General features: G+C 41.1%; 1 protein-coding gene across 2 annotated transcripts in view; it reads left to right on the plus strand.

The window, feature by feature from the left end:
• Window positions 1-22,285, plus strand: part of mdga2a (MAM domain containing glycosylphosphatidylinositol anchor 2a) — a 152,970-nt gene that overhangs the window by 73,540 nt on the left and 57,145 nt on the right. For both annotated transcript variants that reach the window (XR_004502546.2, XM_033643016.2), the window contains exons 5-6: window positions 7,178-7,310; window positions 12,172-12,444. Coding sequence is in view for 1 of the 2 variants with exons in the window: in XM_033643016.2 (XP_033498907.1) it covers window positions 7,178-7,310; window positions 12,172-12,444 (406 nt within the window). In the remaining variant the exon portion in view is untranslated. The remainder of the gene's footprint in view (window positions 1-7,177; window positions 7,311-12,171; window positions 12,445-22,285) is intronic.

The following is a 22,285-nucleotide window of genomic DNA, read 5'->3' on the forward strand; positions in this document are numbered from 1 at the left end:
CAGTCATAGATGGCACACACAAAGATCATCACATTCTGTTTTACTCAGACACTTTGATCCAAAACGACATCACAGTAAGTGTGTTAAAGGTCCAGCGTGTTGGATTTAGGGGGATATATTGGCAGAAATGGAATATAATATAATAAGGATGTTTTCTTTAGTGTGTAATCACCTGAAAATAGGAATTGTTATGTTTTTGTTACCTTAAGTAGGATTTATAATTGTGCGTCAGCTGTATGCAGAGCTTACACATTAAACATGGCTTAATAGAGACAATTTCAAACACAAGTACACAAATCAGCTTCACTATAACTCGCAGCATTCACAGACAAACACTTCTCTTTATCTGGACACATTTTCCCTACAAATACAACATGCTAATGTTTTTAGCACAAGCCTATGGCATTTTACATTGTATAAATTAGCTTAGTGGATAGCGGAATTTTCCTCTACTCATATGAATCCAGGGACAACAGCAACATTTAACAAAGGTAACATTACAAAATCCGATTCCATAACATCTCACAAGGTTCAGGGACAGTCGAGACAAGACAGTTGTTTTGTCAGTGTTCAAAGTCAGAACACCTTCTCACCACAAACGAACCGCACCAGAGTTCGTTTGTAACCGGACCGAGACCACCTCTTCAAGAAGGTCTCGGTCCGGTTGTTTTGGTGCACACCTGAATGTGATTGCTGTGTTCACACCTGCCCAAACAAGTCATACTGAGGGGGCAAACCAACTTGAGTTTGATTGAACCAAACCAAACAGGACAGGTGTGAAAGCACCCTTAGAGTACGAGACATTTAACCACAACCACCGTCTTTTTTGATCTAACAAAAGTATTCTAGCATCTCAACCATCAACAGGTGAACACCTGTGATCTCTGACCTGTGACTTCAGTATCATATAGGAACTGAAAACTCTTCTCAGCTGGAAAAATGTGAGACAATTGTGTGTCTTCCAAAACATATTTGGCAAAACCATCTGGCAAGCTCTCTGACTCTTGATTGCGAGCAGTGATGCTGGCATGGTACTGGACTGTTGTGGTAATGAGGGAGTGAAGCTTCCCATTTACCAGTGGATGGAACCCTCAGCTGTTGTCCTGAGCTTTACATAGTGACAGAAGAATGCGATCATAGATGCAAGCAGCTGGAATGAGTCTCCTCTGCAGGGTGTCTGAGCTCAGCCCTGGAGACGAGCTGAGGAGCTCAGATATCCGCAGGGTGCTCGCATTCGAAAGGATGGTTCAGTATCTGATCAGGATCCTGCTGGGCGCCTCCCTTTGGAGGTTTTCTGGGCACATGTAGCTGGTAGGAGACACTGGATGGATTATTTATTCCATGTGATCTAGAAACACCTCAGGATCCTCCACGAGGAGCTGGAGGACGTTGGTCGTTAGAGGGACATTTGGACTACCTTGTGAGTGCAGCTCTGGATAAAACACAGGAAGTAGATGGAGAGACGTTCAGCTGTGTATAAACATAATTTCAAGAGAAACAGTTGGTGTTATGCAATCAGAAAAACATTTCTTCTCTCCGGTTTGTTTTCAAAGTCATTTTCAGAAACCGTCATCACAGCGCTCATGAGACCGGAGCTATTTTTAAATGTTGGCATCATATTGTTTCATATATAGCTCCACTAACTTCCTGTTATATTTACACAGACACACAACGTGGAGCTTTTTTACTTTGTCCAAACCACAAACTGTCAGAGACACAGGAACATTTCATGGTGATTTCTACTCTGTGTCTGAGAGTGACGTCTCGCTGTCTCCCAGGACGCCTTGTCCTGTTGAAGCTCCATCAATTAAAGTCTGTTTCGTCTCAGTTTAACTCTCAGTGGATCTGCTTTATTAATGTCCATCAGCTGCCGACTGAAATAGCTCATAGTTTGATTTTTGTCCAATTTCTGCTTCACACAGACATCCAAACCTCGACGGGTTTATACCTCAGGTTTACTTCTATTTTTAGAAGATGAAAATGTCATCGATTCACCAAATTCTTTATATTATCTTTAGAATAAATCTTTTTAGTGACGTTCAGGCTTCATGAAGCAGCGGAGGAAGAGGAGATAAATAATAATGAATGATACTTTCACTCTTTATTTGAACATTTAATATATATTTTCATTTTAAAATCAATTTATTTGATCTAGATCCAGATATAACATCGTCCTTGTGAAGAAGATCCGTCCTGTTTCCTGGGGTCTTTCTTTTTCTCATTCCTCAGAGATAATGTCAGCAGTTCCATCATACAGTATATAGTCTTTACTATTTCCCTCCATTATTTAAGACTGAGGTTCCTTTTCAGATTCAGATTCAGAATACTTAAATAGTCCCAAAAGGGCAATTCATCTCTAAAGCATATCCCAACCATGTAAGTAGAATAAATAAATAAATAAATACATAAACTAACAGCACAGATCAACAACAACAGAAACCATGACCCCACTCTGACTCTCTCCAGAGGCTCTGTATATGTAGGTTTACATGTGGAGTAAGGTGGAAACAACATTATAGACAAGAAAAAAACAGTTCACATGATGTAGACGGGTGGAGGTTGGCTTTTTATACCAGTCTTTATTGCTTTTTGCAGGCAGCCAGGATTTAAACTGATACATTTCATCTTTTAGTACGACTTCTTCTATACAAGATACAGGGTGCATTTTACTTAGTGTGTAGTCCAGGGGCCAAGGGGCTAATTTTCACAAATCACTTAAAGGGACCAAACAATTATGGTATTTTTGACTTCCTCTATGTCTCTAGTTTACATTTTGTTGTGAAATAGTATGAATAGTCAAAATTGAGGCTTCTCTAAAAGGGACAGTGTCTGCCTTATCACATGAATCTCGGGAAATAATTATCAGAATGTCACCAAATTTGTACTGAATGTTCACAGACAATTGTTGAACACATACAGCAAAGATTTCATCAATACCTTGCTCCTTTTAAAAAATGTATACACCTAAACACACATGAATTATAGGCGGACATGGAATAAGGAATAAAAAAATCCAAAAGGCATGTATATATGTGTTTGCCATTATTAATGTAAATAAGCCAATCACCCCAATATTGCATTTATATTTACCAAAGAATGTAATCTTAATAATTGATAATGCAGCTGCCCTTAAAAAGTACTGTCGCATGCAGTATGCACAGAATCGGACCTACTTCCTCATAAAGTTATGCCCTGAACTTTGACCCTTTTGCTTTTATATCCGTTAACTTGGACATAAAACAAATGCCACTTACCAAGTTCACCAGAGACGAAGATCAACCTGGAGAGCTCTGCTGTTGTTACTTTGCAATGTGTGTAGTTTAACTTTAAAGTTATAACTGCAGGTGTCTGTCATTGTGATTTCTATAGTTATGTCCTTTTGTTTGTAATATTTCTGATTATATTGTTCACTTAAACAATTAATATTCCTATTTTTACTGTTCGACTGGTCATCAGTTACTTGAATGTGCTGTCATCTGTCATTGTGACTTCTGAGAGCTGTCAATCAGTCAGCTGTCATCTGTTTGAGGCTCAGTCATTGTGAAGTATCGTCCGCTGAACAGAGGATTGTGGTTGCTGCAAAATCAGACCAGATGTAGTAGAACATCCTGGCTTTTTTGGCACACTGCATTTGACATACTGTGTATTTGGACATACTGAATCTTTTTCTGGCATACTATATAGTATGTTAGTACGGCTATTGGAACACAGGCAATATTTTACTTACGTCTAGAAGAATTAACAGCACAGTTGCCATCACAAAATGTTGGCATGAAACATTTCTGTAAATCATGAATACCTTACATTTGCACGTGACTATGGCCCCTTTTGCACTGCCTGTTAAAGGTGGGAATATTATGCCGTTATGCCACCTTGCGATTCGGTATAAAAGGTAAGATCCCAGAATGCGTGACACAGTTGTCTCGCCACTGACCTGGGAACATAGGTAGTAACAGTGCTGAAACGATGTATTAACGTGATATCTGGTAAGACAGGATCATGGGTAGCGCAGGTGTGATGTTCTGATGACATATCATGTGTGCAACCCACCATGGGCGATTTAAAAAGTAGCTGATAGCAGTTAGCAGCTAACTCAAAGAAGGACAGCAGCTGAAAAAATCTGCAAATTGGGAAAACAGTGAGGTCCAGAGCTCCTTACCCTTCGAGCAGAGGTTGAGATCAGCCGCCATGTAACGGAGACAGTGGTGCAACTATAGCTCAGAGGCAGAGCGGGTCATCCACTAATCCAAAGATCGAGGTTCAATCCCCAGCTCCTCTAGTTCTCATGTCGAAGTATCCTTGGCAAGACACTCAACAAATTTCTCCTGATGGCTGATCCATCAGTGTGTCAGTGCAAGTGAGTGGTTACTGAGTGCCATGTATGGTCGCCTCAGCCACCAGTGTGTGAATGGGTGAATGTGGCATGTAGTGTAGAAGCCCTTTAAGTGGTTGACAAGTGCAGTCCATTTACCATAAACCATTGTTATTGACATTTTATGCCATTGTTATTTCTTATAAAGCTACGTTTACGTGTGCGTTACATGTCTCACGAGAGGCCGACGCTGTTGTGTTACATGTCACACCTCTTTTGATTCTGTGATGCCAACATGCTGCCACACACTGGAGCAGCATAAAACCGTTGCTGTTTGGTTCTGTGCAAAAATACAAAGGTGGCATAAAGAAGGGACTTTGTAGCGGCTCTGTTGCGTAACCTCTGTGTAATATGGGCTTTTGTCACGAGGAGGTGAAGGGGCTGGTGGATGGTGTGACACCTAGCGAGTCATTGCTGCGTTTCCACCGGCTTTTTAGCCACCAAATGTAGATTGTTTTTGCAGCAGAGACAGTGCCACAAAAAGCTTTTTACCGAGACATCTCTGCGTTTCCTGCTGGGATTAAACCATGCATTTTAAGCCAACGCAATAGATCTTTGTGCCTAAACCTAATCACATGTTAACCACAGCGTTGTTGAATCACAAAGTTTAAATGTGTCTGCTACATGATAACTTGCAACTGTGACATATCTGTGGTTTGTAGAATTGTAAAAAGCCAACATTTTGGTTGGTGATTTCAAACCCTGAGATGTCACTAAGGATTAGATGTTGTTACAATCTCCCAACATGTGTAAATCTTTTCACATGAAGAGAAGATGTATTTATGTACCCACGCACCCTCCAACACTGCAGGAAGTTATTTATTTTTGATGTGAGTCTTAATTTTTTAAATAAAATGACTACGACTACAAACTACTCAGAGTGAACTAAGGGACTTCTGCTGATTTTCTTACATCAGGGATTGTAGTTCTGTGGTGGTTTTTATTTTTACCTCCACATTTGATCTTTCTCAGCTCCAACACAGAACCTTGACCCTCTCCTGCTCCCTTTCTTGTTTTATTCTGTGAATTTAAATATTCATTGTGGATCCTCCGTCAGTGAGTTCAACAGTTTGAAAAAGCCGATCTGTCCTGTAGTTAAGCCTTCCTCCCCCTCCTCCCCCTCCTCCTCCTCCTCCTCCTCCTCGTGTGGATTAAAAACCTCTGCAGATGGAGATTCCAGATTTGTCCTTTTTTAAATTTTGGCCATGGTTTAGATTTAATTTGGAGCAAAGGGAAGCCGGCCAATCAGGCGGCCAGTTAGCGGGCTGTGTAATGCCGCAGCAGAGATAACATTCACGCCAGACTTGAACGCTGTCGACTGTAATGCCTTCAGCGTCGAGCTGGAGAACTTGTTAACCCCTCCCTCCTCACTCCTCGCAGGCACTAATGAGGAACTTATCTCCTCCTTCTCATCATCATCATCATCATCCCCCCAAAAATTGGCCTCCATCTTTGCACAAACATCCCATTTAAATGTCATCTAATCTCATCTCATCTGTCCGTGAGGCGGAAGGCAGCGCAGAGGCTGCCAGAGGAGATAAGAGAGATTTGGCAGCGAGGTGGAGACATGAAGAGGAGGAGGAGGAGGAGGAGGAGGGAGAGAGGGAGGAAGGAGAAGAGGAGGTGGAATGAGGGAGAAGACGAGGAAGAGGAGGATGAGGAGGAACTCAGGCTGGGACAGAATAGAGAGAATAGAGCTGATTGATCTGCTGAATATCTGCTGATTTCTCTCGATTTACATAAAGAACATCAAAAAGTCTGAAGTTTTAAACTGTGAGAGACCTTTTCTAAATCTTGTACAGTGGCCCTGAAGTGCAAATCACAACACCTTTAGAAAAAAAACTAAAATACATTAACAGAAAAAAAGAAATAGAAATCAAAATATAGATTAATGATACTGTACTGTGAAGTAATTAAGCCAGAATAATTTCTCACTTTGTAACTCATGAATGTCTCAAAGGAAATCTTATTTATTTGTTATTATTATTTTATGTTTAATTCTACTAACTTTTAAATTTGATTAAAAAAATTGTTTACTTACTCACTACTAGTTTTATATTTTTAGTTATTTATTGTTTTATCCATGTTAAAGTTAAATTCATATTGAAATAATAACATTTATTATTTCAGTATGAATTTAAATTTCATTATCTTATTCATCTTATCTTTATAAGTTTCAAAAACAAAAGTGTCATTTTAATTTAAAAAAAACAAAACAACTCTTTTTAAAGAGTGTCATGACAGCACTGAAAATGAGTTATAGAGCGACCATTAAAAAGAGAATTAAAGAAAGATAATTTATCAATAATCAATAATTACAATTTATAATTACAGTTAATAATTACAAATAATTTATTTGTTTGCACTGGCTATTGTTTATGTGTTAGCCAGTGTAATTATTCAGAATGTATATACAAAGAAAATCTGATTATGATACACTGGTAAACAGATAACTTCAATGAACTTCAATTAATAAATTGAAATCAATTAAAAATCTTTTTGCAGAAATTTTAAACATCTGAATTAATTGTTAGTCATTAAGACATTTTAACAGTTGTCAGAGATACAGTATGGATGTATGGTAAAGATGCAGATTTTTAATTTTGCGCTATCGTTGTGAGGACATTTCTGCCTTATGAGGACATTTTAGTCAGTCCTCACTACTTCAAAGGACAGTTTGAAAGTTAAGACTTGGTTTTAAGGTTCAGGTTATGTTTAGGGTTAGGGTCCAGGTAAGGCAGCATGCCAGTCAGGGTCCTCACATGTATAACAAGACAAACGTGTGTGTGTGTGTGTGTGTTACAGGGTGAGACGAAGATCTTGAAGCTGAAGAACCTTCGTCCTCAGGATTACGCCAGCTATACCTGCATCGCCTCCGTCAGGAACGTTTGCGGCATCGGAGACAAGAGCGCCCACTTTGGTCTCAACAACAGAACAGGTAACACACACACACACACACACACACACACACTAACACAAATACAGTCACCGTTCTAACTATAACCCACAGACACTGACACTCTTACACCAACTACCTCAGATCTGACACTGCAGAAACATATTTATAAGCAACCATATTATATTTATCATTTTCACTGGTAACCTGTTGGTGTTATTGTGTATGTTTTACACTTATTCACACCTTACTGTTAGCAGCTTACTGTTAGCTAGTTAGTTCTTGAAGGCAAATATGAAGCCTCAAGATCTTTACTGCAATCACAAAGATCTGTGGTGAGATAAATTTGCTGAGTTGTCTGCCTGTTTGTTGGTTTGTTGGTCACTTATATAGATTTTGCTTTAAGCACAGCCCATCCTGCCTGTCAATACCTGATCAATCACCGTGTCTCCAATTCCCTTTGTGGTGAATCTCCCCTCTCCCCTGAGGGGGATCAAGTTAGCATTTCAACTCTTCAAAAGGCTTCTGTTCATAAAGTTAGGGATGCAGGATATTATCAGCACATCATCAGTATCGACCGATATTGGCTTTGAAATAAAATATTGGAATCGGCCAACATGCCGATTTTTGCTGATATGACAAACGGATATATATATATGTTTTTTTTTTAGAAAAAGAGAGAGACGACTGGTTGCTCTGTGAAATCAGACATAGATAAAAACCTTGTGTCGAGTGCTCATGGAGAGCAGGAAACAACAGGATACACAGGAAGGCGATCCAGGCACTGCAAAAACATAGAAAATGAGGGAGGAAGTATTAAGAAGCCTTTATTGTAGTGGCTAAATCATTAAATGAGCCAACATGTTTCGACCACTGCAGGTCTTCATCAGGGCTTTAAAACACGTTTTTACATCTGTGTTACAAATTTCTTAAACCACCAAAATGTAAAACCACCCTGAGAAAAAACAAAAGGCTGTTAATTATGATTTTCCTTCAAATTTTAAAGGAAAAGTCTTAATAAAGGCAAATAAATCAGACAATTAAATAACACCAACACGCAATGCAAACACAAATATATCGTTTTAAACCAGGGTATTACATCAGTAGGCCTACATAAATTAAAATGCTTATAAAAAACCAGGGAACAAGCCTACAGAAGAACGAGGTATATTCAATCAGAGGATTCGAGGAGGAAAGTTGCACAATATATGGATATATCTGTATCGGTGCCAGTTATCGGCCAAATGAGTTGCTTTATATCAGCATATTGGATATTGGCAAAAAATCCATTGCTGTGCATCCCTAATAAAGGTTTCCTAATAAGGGATCAATCACTTTGCTCCTCCTCTCCAGCCGATACTTCAGGGTTAATAGATATCTGTCCCATCCTGGTATTTACGTCCTCATTGCTGAGCACTGGGGACCAAACACAATGCAGGAAGGAGTCTCTCTACACTCAGGAGTGTAACACACGAACATCTTGGCAGTCACAGTGTGTGTGTGTGTATTACTCAATTGTCTCTTACAGCTTCACTTATTCAAACAAAGACAACTTTATGTGCTATATGAACTCAGTACAGGATGTGATTGCAGATACTCAGCTGTACAAACACTCTATCTACACACAGTTGATTACAGGTCTTATATCGGTTTATACCACACTAGTTTTGTTACCTTACTGTTAGTTTTTATATTTTGTACCTTACTGTTATCTAGTTTTATATTGAATTTCTATTCCTGTATTTTGAGTTTTATATTTATATTTTATATTTGCATTTGCTTTCTGCTTTGTTATTTTACTCCTTGAACACTGCACATGTAGCTCCTCTCACAGCAACACAGTCACAGGTCGGTTCTCTCAAACAGGCGTCTATTCGGGCATGTCTGTCTCTCTGAAGCGTCTCCTCCTTGTCACGCAGTGAAAACTATTTTTAAGAATAAACATAACAGAGAATGGATCAATACAGTGTACGAAGTATAACATGACAGAAGAGATAACAAAATGGCGGACAGTGCGATAATGAGAAACAAAGTGAAAAGAAAAGAGTTCCCCAAAGCTCTTTAAGTTCTCCAAACCTCTCTCTGACTCTTTCTGACCTTCCACTTTAGCCTCAGACGTTTACGAAACAAATGTTGAGGCTAGCGAGACATTCTCAACATCGTGCTTTACACTGTCCTGCAGTAAATTCTGCCATAGCAGCACACCTGACGGTGTATAAATAAAGATTTAACTCATCTTTATTTATACACCGTCAGGTGTGCTGCTATGCAATGAACTCAATACCTTGGTAGCTTCAACCTCTGTAATCATGTACACTTTACCCTTAATATATCAACTTAGTCATATGAGATTTACAATTAAACTTTGATGAATTAAACTATTTCTCCATGTATTCATGGAAATATGAATTTATTTTTTTTGTTCTGCTTCGTGCACATTTTAAACTAAACATTTTTAAACAGCATTAACAGCATGCTTTGTATCTGCACTGCACACCTGCACTAACTTTGTATTCCCTCTGTATGAATAAAGTTACTGGAAACTGTTTCCAAGAAATTACAATCTCTATGATAATTTGAATTAATCAATTGAACTTAAAATTGATGTTTTTTTCCCCTCCTAAAATTTATTCACTCAGTCGTCAGGAAATACTGTGAGCTGGATAATGTGTGAAGGCGGGTGAAAACAAATTAAAATAAAAACAAATTAAAACAAATTAAATAAAAAACACTTTTCTTGTAACTGAAAAAATAATAATTCAAGTTAAGTACATTTTGGAAAACCTTTTTAAAAAATGTGTCTTCTTACGAGTGTCCTCTTTGCTGTCTTTACCGTCCTTTTATGTTTATTTATTTTCTTTCCTGTGAAACACCTTCTAAAGTTTGTGAAAGAAATTAAATAGATGAAGACAAAATTTAAAAAAAAATACACACGCTGAATTGAAATTACTTTAAATCAAATTCAGGGCGAGAAAAGAAGTCTAAATTATATTTCTAATTAAAGAAGTTGTATTTTATGATTAAAAAACTTTCAGGCCTCCTTCGTCTCCTGTTGTGAAATTATTGTTTTTTTAATTGTATGTACTTTTTTAATTATTGTGCAAGTTAACTAAACCAATTATGACTCAGTGTTTTATACACTAAATTAAAGTTTTGCTTCATCTCATGCTGAGTAAGTCCAAACTTTTACTTTGTACCTCATAATTTTGACTCACCATGAGTTTGTTTTATTATCATAATTCCTCGTCATCAGTTTTATCTTTTCCCTGCAGAAACCGACGTCCATACTTGAGTTAAATTCTTTGTCCCTGTATTATGTCTTTAATCTGTCTCTGTACCTGTGCTGCGTGTACAGTTGGCTGAATGTAAATCATAAATAAATCATCTTCCTCTCTGAGCTCGGACTGCGGCTCTCTGACCTGTACAGTAGATCCTGCCGCCCCACCCCGGGGGCTGATGGGATTTACATGATGTCAGCTTAACAGAGGTCGACTCAGCTATTTTTATCTCCCTCATTATTATTTCTGCATTTAGCTGCTTTTCTGCAGCTCGTCATGTGCAGCTGGTGGAGGCAGCGAGTCACTCTGCAGCTTTTTATTTCTCTCTGGAAGCTTTTAAACTCTGACTCTGCAGCTTTCTGGATTATTTACACAGGATGACAAATTTAAAACCTTTTAAAATGTAAAAAATGTATACATTAGTCTGGGAGAAATCCCATAATTCACCTGCATCTGAACTGAACTGACCAACAAGACTTCTAGGAATTGAATCTTTTATTTTTACAGAAAACTCAGATAAGAATAATTATCAACACTGTACTTTGGGTTTCAAGAGAGAGGAACATAATAAATCACTCATTTTGTGAGTTTTTTAGAGCCCCTAATAGTCAACCAAACATTAGTCGATCAGAAAAGTCATTAGTCTGCAAGATTTCATCGGTTGCTTACTCGCAGAAAAAAACTAAAACAAAAAGAAAGGTGAAGCTCTATCAGGAGCTGCACCTTGTCAAAATAAATCCAAACCTATATGACTGGACCATGTGTGACTTTAATTTGAAAGGACAGACACAGGAAGTGTCCACGCTCAGCAGTCAGACAGGAGTCAGGTTAATCTCCAGGGCTGGTACCTGCGGTTATTCCACAGGCTAGTTAATAACATGTCGGGCAGGAAATCCAAAGTGTGGGATCATTTTGAGAAGGTGAAGGACGAACCCAAGGTGAGATGTAAACTCATCTTCATTGGTCGACTACAAACATGACGTATCATCTGAAACATGGAAGTAGCTACATGCCCATTAGCCCACAGCGTCATTAACAGGCGGCTCGCTCAGTGTGTGACGTGCACTTGTAGATAAAATATAGGCCTATATTAATGAAGGTTCATTAGTACGGTTTGTATTTCTCTGTAATGTAGCACAGTGTTAACAATGTTACTGATACTATTCTTTCTCACACCTTCAACTCAAACCACCAAAATATATCATTTAATCATTACATTCATATCAGAAACACGCAGGAGACTAGTCCACTGATGGACCCTGATGACGACTGTTGATCGATTAGGAAAATTCTTAGTCGTGGGGCAGCCCTAGATTTAGAATAACTTTAAGAATGATGAATTTATGAAATAGACTGGTTCCATAAATCACTGTGGCTGTTTGAAATGCAAAAACTTTGAAGCTCAATATATTTTAAAAGTGCACATAAAATCTTTAAATTATCATTAAATCAACAATTTTGATGGTTGTTATATAAAAATAAAACTCACAAATGATTATAAACAGTAAAATATGAACACAGGACAGAATGAAAATGCAGTGACAGAAGAATTACGAATCAACAACGTGTGAAGTCGATTAACACAATAAAAGTGACCTCCTCTCCTCCTTCATCCTCCCCTGCAGCTCCTCCTGCCATTAAGCTCCTCCTGGACGACCCCCTGGTGGTGAACCCGGGGGAGACAATCACTCTGGTGTGCGTGGCTTCGGGCGGAGATCCTCCTCCCTCCCTGATGTGGATGAGGCCAGGAGGGGAGGAGCTCCCGAAGAGAAGTGTCGTCAACGCCGGCACGCTGACCATCCCCACTGTCACTGTAGATGACGGTGGCGCCTACAGCTGCGTGGCATCCAACAACGTGGGGAACCCCGCCAAGAAATCCACCACCATACTGGTCAGAGGTACGACATCAACATTTAAACTTAACTGAAAAAATGTTATTTAATGGTGACCTGCTGTGTGTCCCCATATGGGTGGTGAGTCCTCATAAAGTGGTGTGTTTACACTTGTCCCCACAATGTAGTAATACAAGCACAGACAATTTTCACTCTAATTCAAGTGGCAGTGTGCCTCTAAACTGAGTGTTTTTAGTGAGACGTGATCTGTTCCAAACCATAACCAAGTGGTTTTTGTGCCTAAACCTAACCACACCTTCATCACGGTGTTGTGAACCCAAAGTTTCAACATATCCGCTACTTAATAAGGTACAAATGCTACATATCCGTGTTTTGCAGAAATCTACAATTAGAACATTTATTCTGGTGACTGGTTTAAGATGCTACAGGAAAACTGCTCAATCATACCTACATCAGTGGTTCTATTAGTCCAGTCATGTCCAAAGTCCAGCTCAGGGGACAGTTATGGCCCTCAGACCGATTTTAAACGGCCCTTATTAACACCTAACACCAGGTGTTCCTGTTAGGTAGCAGACATGGTCACAGTAAAGAAGCATCAAATCAAGGGCCCCTGTGATTCAGGAGTTGTGGAAAGTTGAATACTTTTTCACTAAAAATTTGTCCATTGTATGTATTTTTTTCAATAACCCATATGATGCGGGAGGCAGCTGGCCCTCAGGTATTCTCACATTATCTAATCGGGCCCCCATTCAAAACAGTTTGGACACCCCTGCATTAGTCCAAAGCGCTCTTGGCTCAGACACATTTTCTCTCTGGACTGCATGTGCCAAGACTGTATTTACTTTGAATGGTGTCGGACATCCAGTTGTCTGTTTGCTGAAGCCACTCATAACACGTCTGATCGTCATTCGGTCCATCAGCAGCTGCTGTGCAACTCCATCCTGATGGATATGCCCCCACAGTGGAAGCCCATGTCCAAGATATTTTATCATTAATTATATTCAATTTAAAAAGCAGTTTCCAAACTATCCTGGGAAATTGTTGGTCTTTCTCAGGCTGTCCACGCTATTGATTAACTCCTGCTTTCACAAATATCTTCCCAAGTTTAGCTGCCCCATGAGCGAACCCTGACCCTGGCACTGTGATGAAATGATGTTATCATGTCAGATCAGAGGAATCAATTAGTTTTGCATGCTATTAACATCTGTTTTCATATAGCCTCTGACAGGCACTTTATCATATGCTGTTTATAATCAAAAACAAATGCACATGAGTTATGATAAAATAGCCAAGTATTTACAGAATGTGTTGTTCCACCTCATGTCAATAGGGGGTGCTGCAGCACCCTCAGCACCTACGTGTGCCCAGGGGTCCAGGACGTGCCCAATGACTGGAGGCAAAGGAAGCCTTTGCCTCTAACTTGCTTTTGTTTTCTTACACCCAACAATCCAAAACCCAACAATATTCTTTTATTTATTTATTAACCTTTATTTAACCAGGCAAGTCATTAAGAACAATTTCTTATTTACAATGGCGGCCTGGCAAAAGGCAGAGCCTCTTGAGGGAAGGGGGATGGAGGGCTAAAAAGGAATATCAAAAGTTAAGAAAAACAAAAAAACAAACAACAGTTAAAACAACAACAACACAAACATTTACAACACACTTACCACTAACAAGCAACCACAACATATTAAAGATGGGCAACATATGACACATATATGACACCAAATATTAACAGCTGACAAACAGGGGTGAGGGCATCTAGTGTGTCAGGAAACGGTTGCATGTGTCAGTAAAAATGTCCGTAATAGAGTTCTTAAAAGCTGACCAAGTGCAGTATTTGTTTTGGGTACTTTCAACAGAACATGGTGAGCAGAACAGGTGTTGTAAACAGCGGTTGTAGTTTGCAGCAACTGACACAGGTAGGGGGGTGACAGACCAAGAAGAGTTTTGTAGATAAACATTAACCAGCGAATAGTATGGCGGGTGTGTAAGGATGGCCAGTTGACAGAGGAATATAGAGTGCAGTGGTGTGTTTTGAAAGGGGCGTTTGTAGCAAAACGGATCGCAGAGTGATAGAGAACATCAAGTTTCTGAAGTGTACCCATTCTATTTACTGCCATGTATGACAAAGAAGAACCACCACTCCTCACATCTGAGGACATGAAACCTGTGAGTATTTTGCCTCCGCGCTGGTGACAGCCAGGGCTGAAACCATTATGTTTTTTTGGGTTGTCCGTCCGTCCCATTCTTGTGAACGCGTTATCTCAAGAACAAATGTTCACTCGGTCTCAACGAAGAACTGATTAGATCTGCTTGTCAAGGGTCACTGTGACCTTGTCTGTCTCATTCTTGGGAATGTGATATCTAAAGAACACCTTGAGGAAATTTCTTCAAATTTGGCACAAACATCCACGTTGAGTCACCGATTACAATTTTGTCATCAAAGGTCAAAGATTAAGGTCAATGTGACCTCATCCATCTCAGTCTTGTAAACGCAATATCTCAAGAAAACTGTATGGGATTTTTAAATTTGACACAAACGTCCACTTGGACTGAAAAATAAACTGATTAGAATTTGGTTCAAAGGTCACTGTGACCTCACAAAACATAATAATACAAAACATGATAATTATGACACAACTTCACACAAATGTCTAACAGGATAAAATAATGAAGTGACGACATTTCCACATCCAAAAGGTCAAAGGTCAACTTCACTGTGACATCATAATATTCTACATAAAACACTTTTCTGGCCATTATTCAGTGTCATATCTAAGGAACAGAAGGGGAGACATTTGGCCAGATACTGAATTTGTGACTCTAATCTTGGGTGTCCGCCCTAATTTCTGATTGGAGCTCCTTGGTAGCCGAATGTTAACAGCTCATGCCATATGACATCGCCGCTTTTATTGCAGTCAGTAACCTTTGTTGCATGTCATACCCTTGACTCTCGCCCCATTTCCTGTTTGCCTCTTCACTTTCAACTATCTGATACTCGCAAAAAATACCAAAAGGATTACTGATTGATTTTCTGCTATTTGACTAACTGATTCATCGACTAATTGTTGGCTGTTTTAGTAGAGCAGATGGTGTCTCCCCCTCTCTGTGACAGCAGGCTTTTCTTTCTGTCTCGTGTGCACATTCAGACACTGCAGACATTGTTCAATCTTTTTCATTTGAAGCTTACTGAACCCTTCAGGGGCAACACGAGTAACCAGCACTCTGGCGCTGCCTTGACTTGTCATGATACAACACTTATTTGGAGTGTTGACACGCTTCAACTCTTCAGAAAAACAGCAGTTTCATCACGTTCTCACTCTGACTGCTGCAGCTTCACTGCCTCTTTGTCTGTATGATGCTTCAATGATGTGAAGCAGATGTGTGCTGCACTTGATTTCTGTTATTTTTGGCGAGAGTTAAGGTCCTCTGGGATTTATTTGCAGCTCTGACGGTCGTCTACCTGTTGAAAGGTGTTTTCTCTCTGTCGTCTTTCCTTTGTGTTTCTGTCTGTGGGGTTCTAACAGTGTTTCAGGTGAGTCCTCGGCTTTAGTTGCTGCAGGTACAAAGGCACATTCAGGTCTTTACTTGTAGTTCTGAAGGTACAAGCTGCTGCAGAATAGACCGGAATAGATCCGACACATCCACAACAAACACAGCGTTTATCTGTGTCTGTGCAGAGACGTTAACCTCTCAGATTATTTCAGTCTTTACTCCTCTCTGCGGCGTGTCGTCGTTTCCTGCAGCGTCATGAAGAAGCGTCCTGAACATCATCAGCACTTCGCGGAGTTTTGATGACGTGTCATGCTCCGAGTCTGAGAGGACGAGAGGAAAATCAGCAGAGCGCACTGAGAGATAACGTTTGGTTTCAACTCTGTTCCTGTTCGTCGTAAAACAACAGCAGGAAGACAGAAAGGTGTCATGTCACACACGTTGACAGCCTGTTATTCTTTGAACAAGATTCTCTAAGGATGGAAAATTATCATAATACGATCAAGTCGTTACTCGAGTCTATCAACACTGTACTTTGCTATATTCTGTATATTCTAAACACACAAACAATATGTTTAAATGTGTTTATTCACTCAGTTCTTCCATTCTGTCATCTCATTTTTAAGGTACATGCATGACTGCATGACACAAATAAACAACCTTAAAACACATAATCTATATAGATGATGAGCCGCTGTTACACACTGAATTAAATAGGGCTGTATTCAACCAAAGAGAATCTGCACGTTATCTCTAGTTTAACAAAATTGCCACATTGCACTGAGCGCACTCACACTAAAGTGTTATTAAGTTACTGATATTTCAAATACAAATGATCTTGCTTTTATTTTTTACTGCTTACAATCAATCACTCAGGTGCAACATCAGTATTGTTAAACTGTGCAATATCTATACTTCCATCTGTCAGTAATGTAAAATCAGTCATTCAGTCTGTCTCTTTATTATATTCTGCTTCTTTTCAGAATCAAAAATACTTTATTGATCCCTTAAGGGGAAGTTATGAAACAGGAAAGTTTCAATTCCACTGTGAAAAAGCAAACCAGAACTCTCTGTAGTTGTATGTTCAGAGGACGCAGCTCAATAATTTGTCTGATAAAATAAAAAAAGTACAAAGAAAGCTAAGTTGGTAAAAAGTAAGAAAAATAAGAAACTGTCACGAGCAACTGCAACAGTCTTAAGAGATGTTGACAAAGTTTTCCTTTGAGGACATAATTTATGGTTGAAAAGAGGTAATAAATCATTATATATTTAATATCACAATAATATTGACTTAATCATGACGTATCGTGAAAGTGACAGGACACTGTAGGGTTGATGATGTCATGTACAACATATTACTAATGTTAAACATCTCTGGAATGAGAGACTTACTATTTTTAGCCCAGTAATATTAGCCATCTTTCCACTCCACCAATCAACACATTCTCACTCTTCACACATCGACGTTCGGTCATGGACTTTCCACGTCCAGATATGACGTCCAAGGTACCCTGGGTGTGTTGGTTGATGACGTTCTGGGACGCCGTGTCAACCTCACCCTGTTACATGCATTGTCTGTTTTCAAAACACACTTCTGTTTTCACAGGAAATGTACAGTTTGCATACAGTCTCTTTCAAAATAAAAGCACTACATCGGTACAACACCACAAATTGGTGTTTTTTCTTCAACAACAAAAAAACATGGTTGGGTTTCAGAGAAAAGAACAAGGTTTGGCTGAAGAATCTTATGGGACATGAACACTGTTCTCTCGGGTGAAAGTCAGTAGACCTTTTTAGACAGGAATTGTGCAAATTTGCAGGAAAGCCCAATCAGTCTTTTTTCAGCATTGGCAGTATAAAAACAAAATCGGGGAGTGCAGCAAAATGCCGCCTAACTACTTTTGTTAATACAGAATGCGCCTTTTTCGGGGCAATGGGGGGCGTGAGCAAGTAACAAAACGTGTAGCTCAGCGTGTGACGTAAACAGTGACGTGGGAGGGAAGCCGCGGCTGGTCAGTCCTTCTGCAATTCTCTTGTAAGTCTCCCCGTTCTTCACCGTCCCCGTCATCTGACGGTTAATGGCCTCTTTGTTTGCGAGGACAAGGAGGGCGCGCAATTCCTTGTCTCCCCAGTTGCTCATCTTTACAGTGTCTGTCAGGTTTGTGTTTCCCTCTTGCTTCTAGCTGCTCGCTAATTCCTGCTATCAGCTGTTTCCTGTTTATCCACCGCCAGTGCCTCGCACACGCGGCGTCATCAACAGCTCCTCCCACAATTCTTCAACAGCCCCTCCCGTTGCAGAAGGCTGCCTTGGTCTGTTTAAACTAAAAGGGTTCTGCCAATATGTCTACCCTACGAGGCGGAACATTGGGCACCTCGGATCAACTCACCAATCCGGCTCTGTGTGTCTAAACGCTCGCAGCTTGCTGGCAAAACGGGCCAACATTTGCGGAAAATCTGGCCGTGTAAAAGGGGCTAATGTTTGTTGGACTCATCCAACCGCCCCAGTGTGACTTTTGCTGCCTTAACTTTCGTCCTTGTCCTGCTGCATTTCACCCCTGACGTCGCCGGGCACCGCTAAACTATAACAGTTTTTTCATTGGTTTCTGATTTCGACAACTTCGGAGTGAGACCAGGCTCAGCTCTGGTGTAATCATAGTCCTTTCAGATACAGAGGGCCACAGGCCAATCATCAGTATTTGACGAGTTTGTGGTGACAACATGTTGGCTAAGCTAGGCTAACAACGTATTCCCATAAGCTGTTTATATGATATCCCAAATGACATTACGTCCTTGATGTGCAGTTACGTAACTAACGTAAGGTTAAGGAGGTCAGGTTTAGGAAAAGAAACGTTCCTTAAAATGACTCAAGGTTAACACGGATCTGAACACGCGACTCCAGGGTAAAGTCCTTCTAAAACTTCATTTTTTTTGTGACCTATCCGTAGGAATTTGGGTGCATTGCTTTTTGTAGGAAAACATAAGTAGAATTTGTGAGAACAGCCCGAGGCTGCACACATCCAGCTCTGTCCGATACACTCACACACTGACACGTGACTGAGATCCGTCTGAACGTCTCACTGTCAGAGAGAAGGACAGAGGATTTCCCAGAATGTTGAACTATCCCTTTAATCATGGTGTGTCATGACATCTCTTGTGTGATTGTTTCCTTCGTCTGTCCGACAGTGTTTTATTCACCAGCATGACTCACCTCTGTGTGTGTGTGTGTGTGTGTGTGTGTGTGTGTGTGTGTCCTCCTTAGTTATTTAACTCCCATCATGCACCTCTCTTTCTCTCTCTCAGTCATGTTAGGTAGTGGTCTCTCTACGAGGCAGCCAGTCCTCCCAGTCTGACACGCACTGCTGCTAATGGACCCAGTGTGTGTGTGTGTGTGTGTGTGTGTGTGTGCGTGTGGAGAGGATACATCTGTTATTCTAATGGACATGGAGGGAGGCGTCTGTGTCCAGAGGGGTCGAAAAAAAAGAGGAGAGGAGGAGGGCTGCTGGAGGGAGGGGGAGGAGAAAGAGAAATGGAAAAATCGAAGGAGGAGAAAGAGGAATGAAGGGATAAAATAAGACAGGAGGAGGAAGAGGAGGAGGTGATAAAGGGTGTGAAGGCAAAGAAGATGATGACAGAGGTGGAGAGAAGGAGGTGAAAGAAAAAGGAGGAATCAAAGGGAATGAGGAGGCAATGAGGGAGGAGTAAGAGGTGAATAAAGGTATGGTAATGATTTTTTAGGAGTGTATGAAGGAAGAGAGTGGCAAAAGGAGGAGGAAGAGAAGATGATGACAGAGGTGGACAGAAGGAGGTGATGGAAGAAGAGAGACAAATCAAAGGGAATGAGGAGGTGAAGTGGGATGATGAGAAGGTGATGAAGGGTGAGAAAGCAGAGAAAATGATGACAGGTGGAGAGGAGGAGGTGATGAGAGAAAAGGGAGATAAAGAGGTGAAGAGGGAGGAGTAGGAGGTGGTTAAAGGTAGGGTGATGATTTTTTTCTGGAGTGTATAAAGGAGGAGAAGGTGATGGGGAGTGAGGAGGAAGAGAAGATGGTGAAGGAGTTGGAGAGAAGGAGGTGAAAGAAAAGGGAGGGGATGAGGAGGTAAAGAAGGATTAGAATGAGGTGATGAAAGATGATCAATATCAGGAGGGGGAGAGTGATAAAGGAGGAGGTGATTAAAGGTGAGAGAGAAGAGGGACTGACGACAGGTTGAGATGAGGAGGTGATTAAAAAAGGGAGGGAAGAAAGGGTATAAGGAGGTGAAGAGGGAGGAGTAGGAGGTGATGAAAGACAATCACTATCAGGAGGAGCAGTAGGAGTGAGGCAGGGGAGGTGATGAAGAGTTAGAAGGAAGAAAGGGTGATAAAAAAAGGAAACAAGGAGGTGATAAAAGAGAATGGATGAGTCAGAAGGGTGAGGAGGTGATGAAGGGGAAGGAAAAGATGATGATGATGGCGATGGAGAGGAGGAGGTGATGAAAGAAAAGGAAGGAATCAAAGGGGACCAGGAGGTGATGAAGGGGGAACCAGAGGATGACAATGAAGGTGGAGAAGAGGAGATGAAAGAAAAGGGAGGAATCAAAGTGGATGAGGCAGTAAAGGGGGAGGAGGAGGAGGAGGAGGTGTTGAAAGATGATCAATATCAGGAGGAGCAGTAAGAGTGTTAAAAGAAGAGGTGATGACGGAAGTGGAGATGAAGAGGAGGTGAAGCCTAAGGTGATAAATTTAGGGGTTAATGAAGGAGGGGGAGAGGAGGAGGGGATGTTGAGGAGGAGGTGATGATGTGTCTTTAAAGATGAGATGTAAGGGTCTGTGCAGAGAAAGGTCTTATGGGTAATGTAGTTCACTTTTCTGGAGCTTTCAGCCACACTCAGGGTCTTCATCAGCGTTTCTGCTAGAGTACTCCTGTGTACTGGAGCCAGGCCAGTGTGTGTGTGTGTGTGTGTGTGTGTGTGTGTGTGCGCACGCGCAGTGACTTTCATGTGTGAGCGACTGCATCCACCTCTAGTTATGCAACAGACCTTTTACTGACGCAGTGAAACACACACACTCCCCCATCTTCCTCTCTAACTCACACACTCACACACAGACTCACTCTCTCTTTCTCTCTCACACACACACACACACACACACAGGGTTTTGTTCCGAGGCGTTCTTGCTTTAATCTTAATGAACAAGGACAATCAGCTGCTCGCCTCACGAACTTGAGCTATTTATATACACATACCCCCAACACACACACACACACACACACACACACACACACACACACACAGATCTGGGATTTGAACTACAACCTTCTGGTCTGTTTGCAGTCGTCCACTGAAGACTGCAGAGAGTTCAGAACAGGGACTGACAGGAGGAGGAGGAGGAGGAGGAGATGCTGATGGCGTCACGTTTCACTGTTTGTGTTTCCTGCAGGATTGTAACTGTACACAGGAGTCACTGTTCACTTTGAGTTTGGTTCAGCAGAAACACCTAAATGCCAGAGGTGTGGACTCGAGTCACTAATTTGACGACTTCAGACTCGACTTGACAAATGAAAGAAAATTTAAAAAAGCAACTCCATCCATTTTCATCTGCTTATTTGTGCGGGCTCTTGGAAGCAGCAGGCTGAGCAAAGTCCTCCAGACGTCCCTCTCCCCAGCAACACATTCCAGCTCCTCCTGGAGGACCCCGAGGTGTTCCCAGGCCAGATGAGATCCCTCCAGTGTGTTCTGGGTGTTCTGGGAATCACCTCAACTGACCCCTTTAGACGTGAAGGAGCAGCGGCTCTACTCCGAGCTCCCTCCAGATGTCTGAGCTCAGAGGAAACTCATTTCTGCCGCTTGTATCCGCAGTCTCCCGCGATTCGTTCGGTCACTACCCAGAGCTCATGACCATAGGTGAGGGTTGGGACGTAGACGGACCAGTAAATCGAAAACTTTGTCTTCCAGCTCAGCTCCCTCTTCACCATGACAGTTCGGCACAGCGTGCGCCAACCCACCTCTCCATCTTATGCTCCATTTTACCCTCACTTATGACCAAGACCCTGAGATACTTGAACGCTTGGGGCAGACTCGGGCTTGGAGGTGCTGAAGGTGCAACTTGACTTTGATTTTAGCACCAGTGACTCATGATTCTACTTGGACTTGAACCTTTTGACTTGAAGTACTTGATACTTTCCCCCAAGCCAAGTGGTTGGCATTGTCACCTCACATCAAGAGGGTTCCTGGTTCGAACCCAGCGTGGGGAGTTCTCCCTGTGTCAGCGTGGGTTTCCTCCAGGTGCTCCAGCTTCCTCCCACAGTCCAAAGACATGCAGGTTAACTGGTGACTCTAAATTGTCCGTAGGTGTGAATGTGAGTGTGAATGGTTGTCTGTCTCTATGTGTCAGCCCTGTGATAGTCTAGTGACC

Source organism: Epinephelus lanceolatus, chromosome 15, assembly GCF_041903045.1.
Source record: "Epinephelus lanceolatus isolate andai-2023 chromosome 15, ASM4190304v1, whole genome shotgun sequence".
NCBI classification, from domain to species: Eukaryota; Metazoa; Chordata; class Actinopteri; order Perciformes; family Serranidae; genus Epinephelus; species Epinephelus lanceolatus.